Source organism: Aplidium turbinatum, chromosome 3 (assembly GCF_918807975.1).
Source record: "Aplidium turbinatum chromosome 3, kaAplTurb1.1, whole genome shotgun sequence".
In the NCBI taxonomy this organism is placed as follows: domain Eukaryota; kingdom Metazoa; phylum Chordata; class Ascidiacea; order Aplousobranchia; family Polyclinidae; genus Aplidium; species Aplidium turbinatum.
The window spans coordinates 17,703,663-17,720,473 of NC_137474.1; the positions used below are offsets into that span (position 1 = coordinate 17,703,663).

General features: G+C 38.6%; 2 protein-coding genes across 2 annotated transcripts; both read right to left on the reverse strand.

Moving 5' to 3' along the window:
* Positions 1-240: 240 nt before the first annotated feature.
* Positions 241-2,680, reverse strand: LOC145766253 (T-complex protein 1 subunit eta-like). Its single transcript, XM_082577927.1, has one exon. The coding sequence runs from the start codon at positions 2,588-2,590 to the stop codon at positions 965-967; it is 1,626 nt and encodes a 541-aa protein (XP_082434053.1). The 5' UTR covers positions 2,591-2,680; the 3' UTR covers positions 241-964.
* Positions 2,681-13,829: 11,149 nt separating this feature from the next.
* Positions 13,830-16,533, reverse strand: LOC145767081 (uncharacterized). The gene has a single exon (XM_082578829.1). The coding sequence runs from the start codon at positions 16,467-16,469 to the stop codon at positions 15,144-15,146; it is 1,326 nt and encodes a 441-aa protein (XP_082434955.1). The 5' UTR covers positions 16,470-16,533; the 3' UTR covers positions 13,830-15,143.
* Between the last annotated feature and the right edge of the window lie 278 nt (positions 16,534-16,811).

Sequence of the window (16,811 nt, forward strand, 5' to 3'; positions counted from 1 at the left end):
GGTTGAACATGTGGGGTTGCTTAACAATAATGAAAATCATCTAGCGAGCTATACATTATTTAAAATCTGGACCCTTCCATGGGCCAAAAAGTTTATGGTTGCGGGCCACGGTTTGCACACCTCTGGCATGCAATAGTGAAAGTTAACATGTCCATGAAAGTTTGATGATGATCATTTCGATTGTGATGAAGATTTGTCTGATTTTACTATTTTCTTACACATCACAACAATCACAAACAATGAAATTCACAAAAGTTAGTTTATGCATGACAGCAATGAGACACTCGTATACAGCTAGTTTCACACATACAGAACAATCAAAGCATCTTCACGGTTAACAAATCTAAAAAATGCTTTCTTGAAGACTTACAATTGTTCATGTGACAAATCACAAGCAAACATGCGCAAAAACGGTTTTCCACAAACTCATTATAATTTTTTGTTTGGTAATGATAAACAAAACGTTGATGGCATTATTACAAGACTGGTAATTATAATTTTGTTGGTTTCAGAAACACATTTTGAACTCATAAACTCAAATGTACTTCATTTGCAGAATGCAAAGCAATGGCAAAGACTGAAAATAAACTGCAGGCTAGGGTAAGCTGATAAGGCGCAGCTTAAATTTAGATTAGTTGGTAGAAAAAACAAAGGAGCAAATCTATGCAACTCTGCCATAAAATATTTTAATGTGAGAGTTATCATCGCTATGCTCGTATAAGGGTACAAGTCTGTTTCTATAAGTCAAGAGATCAAACTGTAAAACACCAAGTTCAGTAAATACATTCAAAATTAAATTTGTTTCTAATACTCACATTTTACCACAGAAGAGCATGCACTGACTAGACATTGACCTTGGCATTAATTTTCTAACACCAATTCACGCAGTTCTGGTTTTGACATCAATGCGATTGAAAAAAACTAAATTGTGAAATATTTAATGTGAGTACATAAAGTGGTTGTTTTAACGAGGACGTCCACGGCCTCTTCCTGGAGCAGGCTGATCTCCTTGGCCAGAACGTGGATTTTTCACAGTTTCATCAACTGATAAAATTAAGCAAGCTGCTTCTGATGCAGCAGTGAGTGCATTCTTCTTCACAATTGAAGGCTCCCAAACACAAGCAGTAAAGTTATCGGCAATGTCTTCATTGTTGATGTCAACACCAAACCATTGACCATCTTCTTTTGAATGAACTTGCCGTAGCTTATTGAGAATATTGGTTGAATCAAAACCAGCATTCTCACATAACTGTCGTGCAGTCACTTCTAAAGACTTTGCATATGCTGAAATTAACAGCTGTTGCTTTCCACGAATAGTACGAGAATAATTACGAAGATGCTTACTGATTTCCATTTCAATAGCACCTCCACCTGCAACTACTGCATCATTCTTAATTGCTCTTCTTACAATCATAATAGCATCATGAAGGGACCGCTCGGTTTCTTCCATGAACTGTTCTGCTCCTCCACGAAGAAGGATTGTGCAAGTCTTTGCTTGAGGGCAGCCTCTAAAAAAATTAAATCTCTCTCCTCCGACTTGTTCTTCTTCAAATTCATCACAAACTCCCAGAACATCTTCAGTTAACTGCTGCACACTTGTTTGAATGCTTCCGCCGCAAGCTTTCATGGTTCTCTTTAAATCTTCTTCTGTTACTCTTCCAGCACAAAACATATCCCGATCAGCAAAATATTGTGTTGCAACATCTCCAATTGGCAATTTGCTAAGCACAACATTAGCACCACTTTCACAAATCAACTTCATTTTGTCATATAAAATTTTCCATTCAGCATCTACAATTTCTTGATAGTCTTCAACATTATTAACCCGAACCTCGGCATTTTCTTTTTCCGACTTTAACTCTAACTCAACATTGAGTAGAGCAATCTTAGGATTCTTGTACTTTTTACGCTGCATTTCAAATCCTGCATAAGAAAATGTTTTCTTAAATGCTACCCCAGCCACAAGCTTCGATTCCTCTAATGCTCCTCCAGAAATTTTTTTGATTCCAATCATGTTCAAAGGTAAAAGATCATCAAGCATAGTAACAGCGTCAACAACCATAGGAGCAAACAAGTCCTTGTAAGAAGCAATGAGTTTTGAACTAAGTGCTGTGGCAGCACATTTTTCAAGAAGACTACGTTGCTCTATTGGGTCATCTTTCTTTATTTCAACTTGAATTTCATTAATTTTTTCAATAGCAAGCTGAGTTGCTCGTCGGTATGCACGAATGATGATTTGGGGATGAACGCCATCTTCCACAAATGACTTGCATTGCTTCAAAAATTCGGCTGCCAACAAAGTTACAGTAGTTGTTCCATCACCTACCTCGGAATCTTGCGATTTAGAAATATCTACTAAAGTTTTAGCAGCAGGGTGAACAACGTCCAACAGCTTTAGTATTGTGGCACCATCATTAGAGATTGTTGCTTTTCCATTGTTTTCCACAATAAGTTTGTCCATCCCACGAGGACCAAGGGTAGTCCTAATCGCTTCTGCAATGACTTGACAAGCATTGATATTACTGACCAGTTGAGGAATACCTTGAGAGGTATCAGTTCCTTCCTTCAACAAAATAATTGGTGCTTGCATTTTTTTAGCAATTCAAAGTTAACAGCCAATGGATAACAAATTCAATTCAATCTCACAGCGTGCCTTCTAGAAATTTCAAACCTGATGAAATCGTTAGTGGAAGAGTTGCCAAATAAAACGCTTTAAACAAAACTTAGATGCCGATTCCAATATCATTTTAGAGCAACTGTAGCCTAAAAACTTAATAAAAAATAATAAAAAGTTAGTGCATGCTGACTTGAGCATGTAGAATACTTTTGAGGTGATTTTTTTTAAATACATTTTTTTTTTCTTCAACAAAATACTAAAACGTCAACAGCACAAAAATACATAATGTGGCCAATGCTAATAAAAAGTGAAATAAAACCATTTCGTATAAACAGGGGAAATAGATAAGTTGTTTTACCTTTTCAAAAACATATCTATGGACTAACTGACATAAAGATAAGTTTTCAAAATTGACATGTTTCTTTGCAGTGTTAAACTAAATACGGTATGACGTTTCCAAGTCCAAAGAATTTTCTTTGAAAAGTTGTTAATTGCAAAATTTGAATAATAATTAAAAAATGTGTGAAATAAAAAAGCACTTCTAATTATCAAACTCACAAAAGTATAAAAAAAAATTGAATAATTCTATCAAAACTTCAAGACTGGAGTATATCTAAAAAAAAATATTCGAAGATGAACCTGGGGCAACTTTACTGCTGCTTTATAATAGTTGTGACACAACTTCGGCATTTATTAATGAGGGAATGTTCTAGAAAAAATAACGCCACACTTTGCGTCAACAAAATTCAAGGAAACATTGGCTTCTAACAGTAAAAATATATATATAAATAAATAATGTCTAAAGCACTAAAGGCTAAATAATGTCTAAAGGCACTAAAGCTATAAATACAAATAGTTAATTAGAAAGTTAAACAGTTAAATTAGTTTTAACCAGAATTTAACTATAAAATAGCAACTAGAAGCCTAGTGTCGACTTGTTTCTTTACTCGGCTCTTTAGTGTAATCACCAATATGCCTATAATTTCTACTGTTGGTAAAAGTTCTCTGGTGTCAGTTCAGCGAATAGTTGATGTCGAGAACATCATAATCAATCAGCTGTCTCCCAGGCGCTATATAAAATAGTAGGCTAAGCTTATCAGCAAGAAAAATGACAGGTCAAGACAACAAAGCAGTAGCCAACTATTTTGCATGCATCTTCGACAGATAGAGCTTCGGTAGAAAGTTTGTCTTGTATAACCATAGGCATACGAAGCTGAGCAACGTGATCAAGTTTAACATATTCAAGTTTTTTACATTTAAAGAAACACAAAACTACGCAACAAGTTAAATATCAAACGTTTTCGACATCACTAGATGTCTTCTTCAGGAATAACATGCATATAGGCCTACATTTTAACTAGGCTACATCTGAATAAAACACAATGGTTTACTAAATCTATAAACAGGAAAAAACAAAAACTGCACAGTACTTTTAACTAGCTCAAACTCAACGATATAGGCTCTACAAGAATCACAGGTAACTGCATCAAAAGGTGTTTAACAGATTACATGATGTGGTAAAAAAGCAAGGTACGAAAAAAACAATTTTAAAATACAGAGAGCAAGAAAGATGAGTCGCAAGCATAGCCTACAATTGTCTGTTAAAGGTGGATTGTTACGTTTTATGTAAAAGGCTTCTAAGATCTTGGTTTGATACTCAGACTTGCCTCTGGACCAGGGATGGAGGAACCACGTGGGCCTGGGCCCACCTACTTTATTTTTTGGGTGGGCCTGGCCCACCCACTTTTGAAAGCCAAATTTCCTTGAAATGGTAGCGAAAATGGCAAATCAGAGAGAGAGTTCTAAAAAAAGGTCTTCACTCATTCGATACACAGTAGTTTGATTATCTTTGATGGCTCAATGATGAAATCCAATCTTTAAACTTTTCTGTTGAGTCCATTATTGATGTGCAGCACGTGTGAGTGTGGTTGCGTGTGACTGGTGGAGCAATCTATTAATCAATATAATTATTCTCTATATGCTCTCTATGGTCAGAACAGTGATATCATTACATATGCACGTACGGTACTGTATAATGCTGCATATTAGCCTATAGGCTATTAGGCTACTCCCAGGCAGGGCCTTCGAGAGAATTCAGTACTGGTCGGGAAACAATACGAAAAATGGGCCCCATAATATTTTTTAGCAAATATACAACTAATTTGTATCTTGCGTTGCATGTTCGTGTCACCATGAACAGAACTTCGTTCAATGTAAAAATCATCAATAATCACTGGATTACACTTGCAGCAAAAATGCCATTGAGGCTAACTATTTTGTCTAGAAAGCTTTGTAAACACACAATAGGCTTACAGGCAACGAAAATAGTTCAACCAAGCATTTAATTCAGGAGTGTCCAAACTTTTTCCCACGCGAGCCAGATTTGATAATGAATGTTCGCGGGCCAACAGCCACAATAATTTTTCTGAAAACTGCAAGTTGAATTTATATGATTTTTGTGTGTCTGCAGGCCAAAAATAACACATTGTACAACAACAGGTGCGTGCAATGCAAAAACGTCTCGTGGGCCGGAATTGGCCCGCGGGCCGGACTTTGGACATCCCTGCTGATTTAATTCAACCCTTTCTGGACTTTTTGCAATGCAAAGTTGCGGATCACAGCATCAAATGATAAAATTTTGCGACGTCTGAATTGATGCACAACATATTGTATAGTTAGACTTTTCAATCGGTTTTGAGTCATAGGCCTACTGGAGCGCAAACAATTCTTTACAAATTTCAGTAATTGCTAAAACCACGTTCTCAAAGCGCAGCCGTTGGAGGTAGCTACCGGAACACAAAAAAAATCATAACAAAACTATTTGGAAAAACCTTTCGAAATTTGCAATCAATGATTTCTTGTATTGATTATGGGGTGGTTCGTTCTGGTTTGCAGGTGAAGTTTGCTGTGTGGCTTTCTGTCAAAAGTACCAACTCATCCAAAATGTCTTGAAAAATGTCATTGTTGTAGCCTACTAGTTGCCACTAACTACTTTGTACAGTACGAGTTCTAAAGAAATGCTTCTATCTTGGAAGTAGAATTCAATTTTAAAGTGATCTTGATCTTATTGTTCTTCAAGATCAAGATCACGCCCATCTCTGACCATACCCCTCTCCTTACAGAAAGTTTGGAATTCTGTGGATTTAAAAGTAGTAGCATTATCGGTAACTGTAGTATGGGGATAGCCGAAATGAGCAAAATCTTCTTCTAGTAGGTTGATAGTAGGCTAGTTGTTGACGATAAGGAAGTAGTAGCATGAATACATGGGTATTTAGAAAAAGCATCAATGCTGAGTAACCAATGGTAACCCATGAATTCTACCGCATGATCTATGTGTAAGCGACTCCACGGTGCTTCTGGAACCGTTCATGATGAGACCTGGGTTTTAGATTGCGGTTGGTATTCGCCACATGTACTACACTAGTGACGAAGTTCCGTTATGTCTCGATCGATGTTTGGCCAGTAGACGGACGTTCTTGCAAACTGCTTCATTCTCTCAATGCTGAAATGTCCCTCATGAAGCAATTGAAGGACGGAGGGACGAAGTTTGGACGGGATGTCCACTCTGGAACCGTAAAGTAGACATCCGTAACAAGTAGAAAGAGAGTCTGCGTACTTACGAAACGGTTCGACCGGGTCTTGTGGGGAAGACTTGGCCCGCCATCCTTCATGAATGAAACGCATTACCGTGGAAATGGTAGGATCTTTAGAAGATTCTTTACGTAGTGAGGCAGCATTTGGGGTCTGGACCTGCAAATCCAAAGCATCGATAGCGCAGACGATATCAATGTCATCCGCACTTTCCTCTTCATCGAAGACTTTATCCCTTCCTGCTGGTAAGCGACTCAAAGCATCAGCGTTTTGATGATCCTTCGTCTTCCTGTACTCAATAGTGTAGCCTATGTAAATTGCGACAAAAAGAGTGCCCAACGAGCCAAACGATTTGCTGCCAAAGAAGGTGACGATTTGGTCGGGCCAAAAAGACTAAGCAATGGTTTATGATCTCTGACCAAAATGAATGATCTACCAAAAAGATATTGATAGAATTTCTTTAGCGCAAAAATTATCGACAAAGCCTCTTTTTGGATTTGGCTATAGTTTCTCTGCGAAGCTGTTAATATCTTTGAAACGTTTGCTATAGGCCGTTCTGTGCCATCTGGGTAACGGTGAAACAAAGTAGCACCGATGCCCACACTAGAAGCATCACATGCGATACCTACAGGAAGTGACGCATTGAAATGTGTAAGAACCTCTTCAGTAGAAAGATAATGCTTCAGCTGAACAAAAGAGTTTTCCTCTTGTTTTCCCCATCTCCAAGAAATGTCCTTTTTCGTGAGATGGTATAGTGGTTTTGCTACAGTGGAAGCGTTCAACGGTAGAAACTTTGAATAAAATTTATGGCGTTTATCTTAGGACCTTTGGAGATGCCCTGCCTGAACAAAATGTGTACGAGATACTCTACCTGAGGTTGTGCAATCTTACACTTGTCCTTTCTACACCTCAGGCCTTTTGAGTGAAGTCGATCGAGGAGCCGTCTAAGATTCTGGAGATGCTCCTCAGCAGCAGTGCCACTGGCAAGAATGTCGTCTAGGTAGACTGCGACCCCTGGAAGGTCGGCTGTAAGGTCGTCCATGATCTTCTGAAAATAACCTGGAGCAGAAGATATGCCAAAAGGTAAAACCTTTTGTAAAAGTACGCCACGGTGAGTGCTTAATGCGAGTCGTTTTCGGCTGTCAGGACCAAGTCGAATCTGATTGTAGGCATAGGCTTACCATACGTCCCGTTTTAGGCGGGACAGTCCCGCTTTTAACGTCTTGTCCCGGCGTCCCGACCGGGAAGCCAAACGTCCCGCTTGGGCGTTCAGCCAGTCAGGATTACACCAACATTACCAATTAACATGTTCTCGTTACTGTTGTTGCTGTGTAGCGTACCGGTAGCCTACTTGCTGAAGGTGAATGCGTGATTTTGTTTCTTTCGTTGTGCCGACAACTGCAACACTAATTTTGGAGGTGTGAAAAGAAGAGGGCAAAATAATGTTTTCCTCAAAGTGAAAGAAAGGGTTGAAAGAAATCTGACAGGGATCGGATGTGCAGCTCATATTGTTCACAACTGCCTCCAACATGCTGTGGATAGCCTACTCTCCCTGTATGTGTCGAAAGTCTTGGTGTGAAAATCTATAATTTTTTTCACATTTACACCGTTCGAGTTACTGAGCTGAAATTTTTTTGCGACTTTGTAGATATTGAGTATCAGCGTATCTCCCCAATCTCCCCATTCTCGCTGGCATCCAACCTGCTGAGCTTCGTCGCGAAGAAGCCACTCTGTCCCTCGGTCGACGGGCACTGGAGCCTAATCATCTTCTCCACCACAAGATCTCTGCCTTCCCAAACGGGCACCCTCGCCGACTGAAATCAAGACACCCATTCGTGCCAGCCGCTCAACTTCTGATCAACGAAGCTGATGAACAAGACATCTCTGCGGCTACTTGGGCGGACCATAAATGGAATTCTGAATGGAGGTCAAGCACCACCAGACTCCATTCATTCATCCCCGACGCCGACACACGCCCAATCGGCCTGACACTACAGAGACAGGCGTGGGTGCGCCTCAACCGTCTCCGTACGGGCGTCGGCCTTTTCCGCTCAACCATGCACCAATGGGGAATGGCTTCTTCCTCCTCCTGTGAATGTGGTGCCGAGGAACAGACCGCAGACCACATCATCAATGACTGTACCATCTTCAAGCCACCTAACGGAGTGGAAGGTCTGCGCGTCATGGATGATGAAACTAAAGACTGGCTGCTCTCTAGCAGCCTTCCAGTGTAGTCCGGGAACATCGTGAATCTGGGGTGGTAAAAGGATAGACCCTCGGCCCCAGAAGCTCAGACGACGACGACGACGACGACGACGACGACGATCAGCGTATCTTGCAACATGGCAATACAAGATTTCTCTCTTTGCTACTAGCTTTGCAAAGAATACTTGAAATGTTTGAGGGATTGAAAAGTTAGGCTACTTGAACTCCCAAGAAGGTTGTCCAACTCTCATCAAAAGATGCTTCGAAGAACTAACACAAGAGCTCTATTTGAAATTTGTTCATGTGCAGTTGAAATACTTCAACGAGACTATTCTAAAGTTAGAAAAGGAAAACGCTAGTGCCGTAGATGTGGCACATGTTCTGTCAGAGCTAAAGCTAAACTTACTTGAAATGAAAGAAAGTAACTTCATCCCATCTGCAGCATTGACTCTCTCAGGCAAGCTAGAAGAAGCAGGCGAAGTAAACGTAAACTTGTTTTACAAAGAAGCAAGATATTTTTACGATAAATGCTTATCGTATCTAGATCTTTATGATGGTTCTTATAAAGATGTGCTTCCTCATCTTTAGATCGACCTAAACAAAGAAATATTCTGGGTGTGAGTGCGTGAGTCTGCGAAAAAGATCAACATGATGTTTGGGAAGCAGGTGATCAACAGCGACTCTCTTTTCGACGTACCAGTACTTGTGAAACAGCACATGTCTGAACGTTGTAAGGAAGAGAGCTGGCAAAATGGGTCTTTGGAACAAAAGTGGGTGGAGATATTCAAAGAATTTGAAAAAAATGCATACGCGTTTCAAACTTTCAAAAGCTGGTAAAGTTCATATTTTGTTTACCCGGAACATCCGCACCCGTTGAAAGAATTTTTTCCATCATGAAGAGCATGTGGTCTGAGAGCAGAAGCAGGATGCTAGAGCAGAACGTGAAAGCCGTTATCAAAAATAGGCTACTGATTGGTCCTGCTCTGACTTTTACGAAAATGTAAAATTGAACAATGTCTTTTTGAAGAAGGTGTTATCTACAGAAAGTAGGCTATGATTGGGCGAATAAGTGAATTTGCAAGTGCTTGTACGCAGTGTTGGGTAAATTCAGTGCAATTGGGAGTTACTTATCGACTTGAAAACTGCAGGCTATTTTATTATTCTTTCTTCCTTTTACTTTACAGAAAAGATCTAAATTCGAATTAATTTGTATCGTTAACATCAATTCCTTTTTATTTTTCGAATTGAAACCAATATTTCGACAGAGAATATGCGCAGGAACTCTCGATGACAATACGGTCAATAAAGACAGCCGGGATGGCTTTAAATGTAGGCTAGGCCTATGTAGCCTAGGCTACTAATAATATGGGAAAATGTAGCCTAAAGTTAAAAAATTACAGCTAAGTGGTCTTCGTCTTTGGAGGCGTCCCGTTTTGAAGTCACAAAAATATGGTAAGCCTATGTAAGCATCAGCCAAGCCTATCTTGCTGAAATCTTACTCACCACCCAACTTTTGCATTAAGTTTTCTGGTAAGGGTAACGATGAGTCTCCAGGGAAGGGTTCACTGTGACTGAATAATCGCCACATATGCGTAACTTGGCCTTCGCTTCTGAAGAATTTGAAGGCTTACGGACTGGAACAACCGGTGTGCCCCAATCGCAAAACTGAACTGGTGTCCATACACCACGTGCAATACCCGAATCATAGGCTTGTGCTAAGTCCTCCTTTAGCGCAAAAGGTAGCCTACAGTCCTAGGTTTGAGAAAAACAGGTTTAGCATCAGACTTAAAATCTATGTCTAGTTCATAATCTCGCAAGCACCCGAGTTCAGGCTTAAAAACATCTTTGAACTCGTCACATAAAAGGGAGCATGCTTTTTCCAGACTCTTATTAGGCTTGTCGCATGACTGGATACTCTGTAAAGTAGAATAGTTAGACAGAAGGAATTTATCGATAGAAATTCCTAAAGACGAGATTGCATCACGACCTAGCAAGTTTAGTCCTTTGGCTGTCGTCATAGCCGTACGAGCCAGGGGGGGGGGGGCAGCTGCCCCCCCTATTGTTTCAAAACGTCGCAAATCCGGGCAAAATCTTGCAAGTATTAGGGCAAAAATTGCTGTATGAAAAGCTACAAAATTGCATGAATTAAGAAAAACTATAAATTAATATATTTTACCTATCAAACTAAGTACAGCCTCTTATTTGCACAAGAAATGTGCCGCAAAATTTTCATTTGGCACACCCGTATTGATGTATTGCATTGTGATCAAACTGTAGTACAAAATGCATTTAACCAACTGCATCATGCGAATTTGGGCAGCCACCAAAATATGTCTCTATTACTTTTGTGAAACTGCCTAAATCAAAATGCAAAATTTGCTAGGCCTATATATAGCTAATTTTTATAATTTTCACAAATGCATCGTGTTGATTTGGGCAGCTGAAAACATGAAATTATCCGATGAAACTGATTAGTCTGTTCATACAACTGCCCAAATTAGCGTGAGGCAGCAACAAAAAATATGAAATTATCTGATCATATAGCCTACTCTATTTATAAAACTTCCCAAATTGGCATGATGCAGTTGCCTCGCTCGGCATCAAAATTTACATAGTGTTTAATTTTTCTCATAATATCCAAGTCAAGTCAAGTCAATTTATTTTGTTTTAACAGCGCCATATATTAACATATAATCAGAGTAAAATGTAATTGTCAAAACAATGCATTGTACAACTGTTGGTTAGATTATGGCGCAATCAGGATGGTAGCGAAAGACCATAAGCAGTCATCTAGTCAGCCACCACCCCATCACAGTAAATCTAACTACACATTCATACACACTAGTGTGCAGAGGCAGGCACACTACTTCATTGAATAAAAAGGGTTCGCCACTGAGATTGAAAAACAACTACTGTTGGTTTGAATCTGCATTCTCAGACTGAGTAAGCCGAGGATGAAGATTCAAACCAACGACCAAGAATTGACCAACCACCAATAATTAGTGATTGTGTGCTATAATAGGCTACAGCACTTGCGAAAGTTTTCCTGAAATAACGAGGAAAAACGTGGATACCACCACCGAATTGCAACAATTTTTATGTGAAGCATACAAAAACAGGGCAATTTGATACTAATAACTGTAGAGAACAAATATTAATAAGTACGATATGATGATATAGGCCTACTGTAAAGGTAAGTTATCCTTTGTATTGAGCACTTAAGGTACGCATGTATATTCATGTAACAGTTGGTTTTTGAGATTTTTTTTAAAGCAATGGAACGGTAAGTCTTTTATATCGTGTGAAATTTCACTCCACACTTGCACACACAAGAAATGGAGTGTTTTTTTGCCAAAGTTTGTTTCAAACCTGGGAAGAAAAAATCTGGTTTTAGCCTTATGTCTTGTATCATGTTGATGTATGTCGTCTAATTTAACAAAGTAGCCAGAGAAACATGCTGGCAAAAAATTATTTTCGTACTTGAACATGAACTGTGCATATGCCAGCTCCATAAATGCATCATCTTGATTTGGGCAACTAGAAAATATGACTGTATATAAATCTGGTGAATACTTTCATAAAACAATTCGGGTGGAGAGGTTACAGTACTTTTTCTTCCATAAACAGACATAGCTAAGCAACACCACAATATTTAACAAAAAAAATGTAATACCTGTTAAATGTAATGTTGTAGTGTTGCTTAGCTTTGTTTGGTTACTTTTATAAAACTACCCAACTTAAAATGATGCAGTTGCGCCCCAAAATAAAAAATTTAGTTTGTTTATGCAACTGTGTCATGTTAACTTCACCAACATTTAAATAAAAATGCTACTGCTGAAATATATAATCTCAAACCAATCATAACATATTCATTTATTTCAAAGCTTTCCAAACTTAAAACCTGCCATGCAAGCTGGCAAAATATTATAATTTCTAGCTTCTAGGGATATGTGCGGCTTAATTTGGTCCAAAATCTGTTGGTTACTTTTGCAATCCAAGGAAATTGCAACTAATCCAATATTTAAATGGGGTTGTTTTTTATTTGTGGTGTGTAAAACAATATTTGTTACTCCTACCTACCAATCTACCATGCCAAGGTGCAGAAGCATCGAGCAATGCACAAGCAAGGTATCTTCAAAGATGAATTCAGTTCTTCTATCTTGATTACGGTACTTTGGTAAGAAATTCTAGCTAGCTGGTGATCTTGTTATGTTAGTTTTTCACTGTTATCATGCACTGCTAGTGCATACATTAATTTATACATTATATTTGGGCAATTTCTATAAAAGCGTGCATATTTGGGCAAATTTACGTTCTGCTCCCCCAAAATGATTTGGTCTCGTACGGCTTTGGCTGTCGTGACTACTAAAAGAATATTATCTGACCTTCCCGTGGACAGTCGTCGTCATGACGAAGCAACGAGTTCGTGAAAACAACAGAATCTACCCAGGGGCGCCGGAAGCGGGGGGGCGGATGCCCCCCTGCCCTCCATTTTTCTGCAGATGGAGAGGCAGGGGGGCAATGGTGCCCTTTTAAAGTCATGTAAGTTACTGCACATTTTCAATATAACAATTTCTGCTATTCGCTTTTAACCTAATTATGATCTTTCATTTTTGCCTCAAAATAATATTTACGGCACAAAATTTTGCAACACAGTAGGCCTACAGGCCTTAAAACTCGTTTTTTTTCCGGTAGCCATCGTGGCCTACCGGGTGCTCCTTCTCGGCGGCCAAATCTGCGTGCTTGGAGACCAAAATACAAAATAACGATAGCACAAGTAAATAGAATTAAACTTGCAACAATGCTAAAATGATCACTTAGCGTTGTTGAAGTCTGGGCCTGGGCGACGTCCTACAATAGAATCGTTGCACCACGCAATAACTGCTTAATCGGGATTGTAATCCAGTACTGCGGGACTATCTAACGACACTCGCACGAGTGTCTCCAATGTGGCTGATTTTAAATAAGTTCGCCACTCCCCTAGAATTCTTTTTAGCAACGAAAAACAACTTTCGACATGTGTTGACGATGACGGCAAGGTAATAAAATAAGTATTTCAATGATGTGAAGGACATTACTAAAAGAAGCATAGTTTTTGCATAATATGATCAAAAAATGTTTTCCCTCACATAGAGGACGAAAATTGGTTGCTAACTTTGAAAACCGCGCGAAAAAAATGATTTGGTAAAACAAAAAGTTCGTGGAAAAAAATTTCGCCAGCGGGTCAGCGCCAGAAAAAAGCAACGTAGATTAATTAGTCACTGATAAGTGATAACCTACCTCATAAATTTCGCACTCCTGTTGCGAAAATAGCGCTGACACTGACAATTTCTGAGCTGACGCAGTACTTTACGAGTTTATGTAATGAAGGTTTTAGGCAACTCGCGCTAACGCTAAGAACCTAGCGTGAGGTAATAACCATGACGAGAGCAAAAAGAGAAAAAAAATTGATGTTGCTTTTCATTTGTTATGCAGTCAATTTCAAGGAAGCCAATAAAGTACAGTACATGAGTTTTAAACATTAAAAAATGGTCTATCGTACATGGAAAAAAACAGTTGGCAAGCGGCACTTCACTGCACGCTCCGGCAAGAAGCGAAATAGCCTGTAGAGCAGTGGTTTTCAACATTTTTGGTGGAACGGAACCCAATGAAACATTCCAAAAGCTCGAGGAACCCCTGTTCAATAATTTCATTGCCTTATGCAAAAAACATCGTTTAATTAATAAAATTAAATTAAAATACTCATGTTCAGATTTATTTATGTGCAATAAAAATACAAACTGTAAAAAATTACTTTTATTCTCATAAAAAATTCAATGAGAAACTTGAGCCTGGTGTTTCTTGCACAAGTCTTAATAATATAATAATAATAAAATAGACTCTCGGATTTGAGTGTAAACTTGCGGAACCCCTGGACTTACTAGCGGAACCTTTGGGTTCCGCGGAATCCTGGTTGAAAACCACTGCTTTAGAGTGTAGACAAGTAAGACAACCATTGCCTACTGCATTTTGAATAGATACGTATATGCTTTGAATAAAAGTTCAATAAAGTATCATAAAATCAAAGTAAATGACAGAAACAAGAAAAACAAAAACGTACAACAGCGGCAAAGACGTGTGTGGTTATTATCACTGACAAGAAAAGATGAAAATAATCCTCTACAATGGACATGCATAATTGCACAGCCTTGTGCTGCCAGCTAAGAGCAACATCAGACAGACATTACAAAAGATGAATGCTCTCATAAGCTGCATGATCATTTCTTATGCCAATAATAACGTAATCGTTTACTTCCTTATTATTCCTAAAATTACCGATCATTAGAAACAAGAAAATTCAAACTTCGGGTATAATACAAGACTATCTTGCAATGAGCAAATATGCTTGTCGAATATCTTAGTGCTGAGTACTTTGTGAAATCAATTTTATAACTGAATTTGCGAAACATAACGCAAGCATATTGCTTCAAAGCAATTTAGAAACAAATCGTTTTAAAATTATAAAACCAAAGTTTAAAACTACAAACACTCTTCTTCCAAAAAAAGGTGCAGTGGTGCATCAATATAAATGTACGTTTTGAAGTAAGATTCTAAGAATCATAGATTGCCTTTCACAGTCCACCTTAAAATGGTTCGAAAGTTATATACTAACAACAAAGTTGTTATAGCATTAAGTAGTTAAAAATTCAAGCAAAATTTTATGGTTACATCGATACAACCACAAAAATAGTTAAATCTTGTTTCCTTTAAACCTGTGCTGGCCTCTGGCGAAGTGGCAAGCAAACTGCAGTTTGTCAAGACAGTCTACACCACAAACATTGCACCTGAATGGGTTGTCAAAGCCATGACATCCCATGTGAACAGTGTACATTACATAATCTTTAAATAATATTAAACAATGTTCACATTCAAAGAAATCTCTTTCTTCATGCTGCTTGTTTTTTTCTTCTCTGGAAGTACTCAAGCATTCCTTTGAAGTTGGCTTTTGTGATGACATCACATTTTTGACACTATGGTTTGCTTTATGATTTTTCTTTGTTGAATAATTTAGCATCTGATATGTATGGAGTGCACAATCTTCAGCTTCTCCAGAAGATGTAGCACCAATAGAAGAAAAACTCCTCCGTGGTGACAAAGATGCAGATGATGATAAAGGAGAGGACATCTTCACGGAAACACATCGAGGTTGCACAATTGAGTTGTCTTTGCTAACTTGGATTAGTGCATGACCTTGTCTACCTGGAGATGGCAACAATGCAATGGATGGTGGAAAGTCATTTTCTTCGTGTGAAGGAGCGGATGTTACAAAAGAAGAGAACAGACTTTGAGCAACAGTATAAGAAGAAGAGTTCATTTCTTCACTGGATTTAGTGACCTTTGAGGTTGTTTCATTATCAGAAAACACCAATGGGCGTGATAAAGGACAGGGCACCATGGTAGGCAAAGAAGGCCTTTGATCAGGACGTTTGTTTTTGTTTGTTTTGCGAAATTTGACAAGAGGAAGGAGCTGATCTTCTTGATTATCATCAATGTCGTAAGAGCTATACGTTTCATCGTTTTTCAGGTTTACGTCCTTACCAATGTTGCATTCTTGAACTTCTAACTGGTTCCATTCATTGTTACAACCTTCTCTGAAAGTATTTTCTTCATGATGAGTACTTTCTAATGTGCTTTTTAATCTGTTGATTGAGAAGTTTGTTGATTTTTTAGAGTACATCCGTCGCAATGGTGCCCTTGGAATGGACAGAGATGAAGGAAATCTACTTTGTCCACAATGCTTACGTCTTTTATGACTGTTCAAGTTACTCTTGTCACTGAAAGGCCTCCCACAAAATTCACAACGAAATGGCTTCTCTCCTGTATGTCTCCGCATGTGAACTCGCAAGTTGCCTGGGTAGAATGATGTAAAAGAACATTTGACACATTTGTAAATCTTTTTAACTTCTCCCTCATCAGTGTTGGCAGTTGAATGCACAGCAGCAATTCTTAGGTCATCGGGATAATTGAATAGTTGTTCAGGATTTGAAGAATCTTGATTAACATGAGAACTTTCCATATCACCATCAATTAAGATTTTACATCATTACATTATGAAACAACTAAAAGAACATTTCTTAGAAATTGCATCCCTTATTCTGAGAAAATTAATGTTAAATTATGCACAAAAGTAACACCAGCTAACCAGTGGATTACAAAGTTTTTCAGAAGGAATACAAAATATTTCACCTTATTGTAATGTTCCTGTGTTTTGTTTAACAGACTACCATCAAGTTTCGTTTAAGGTGCAGGTGTTGAGAGGAAGTTCTACACTCATAGGCCACATTCAGCTAACTGGCTAGCTGCACACATGTCAGATTGCACAATGCACATCGTATCTCCATTTATCAGTCATCAGGAT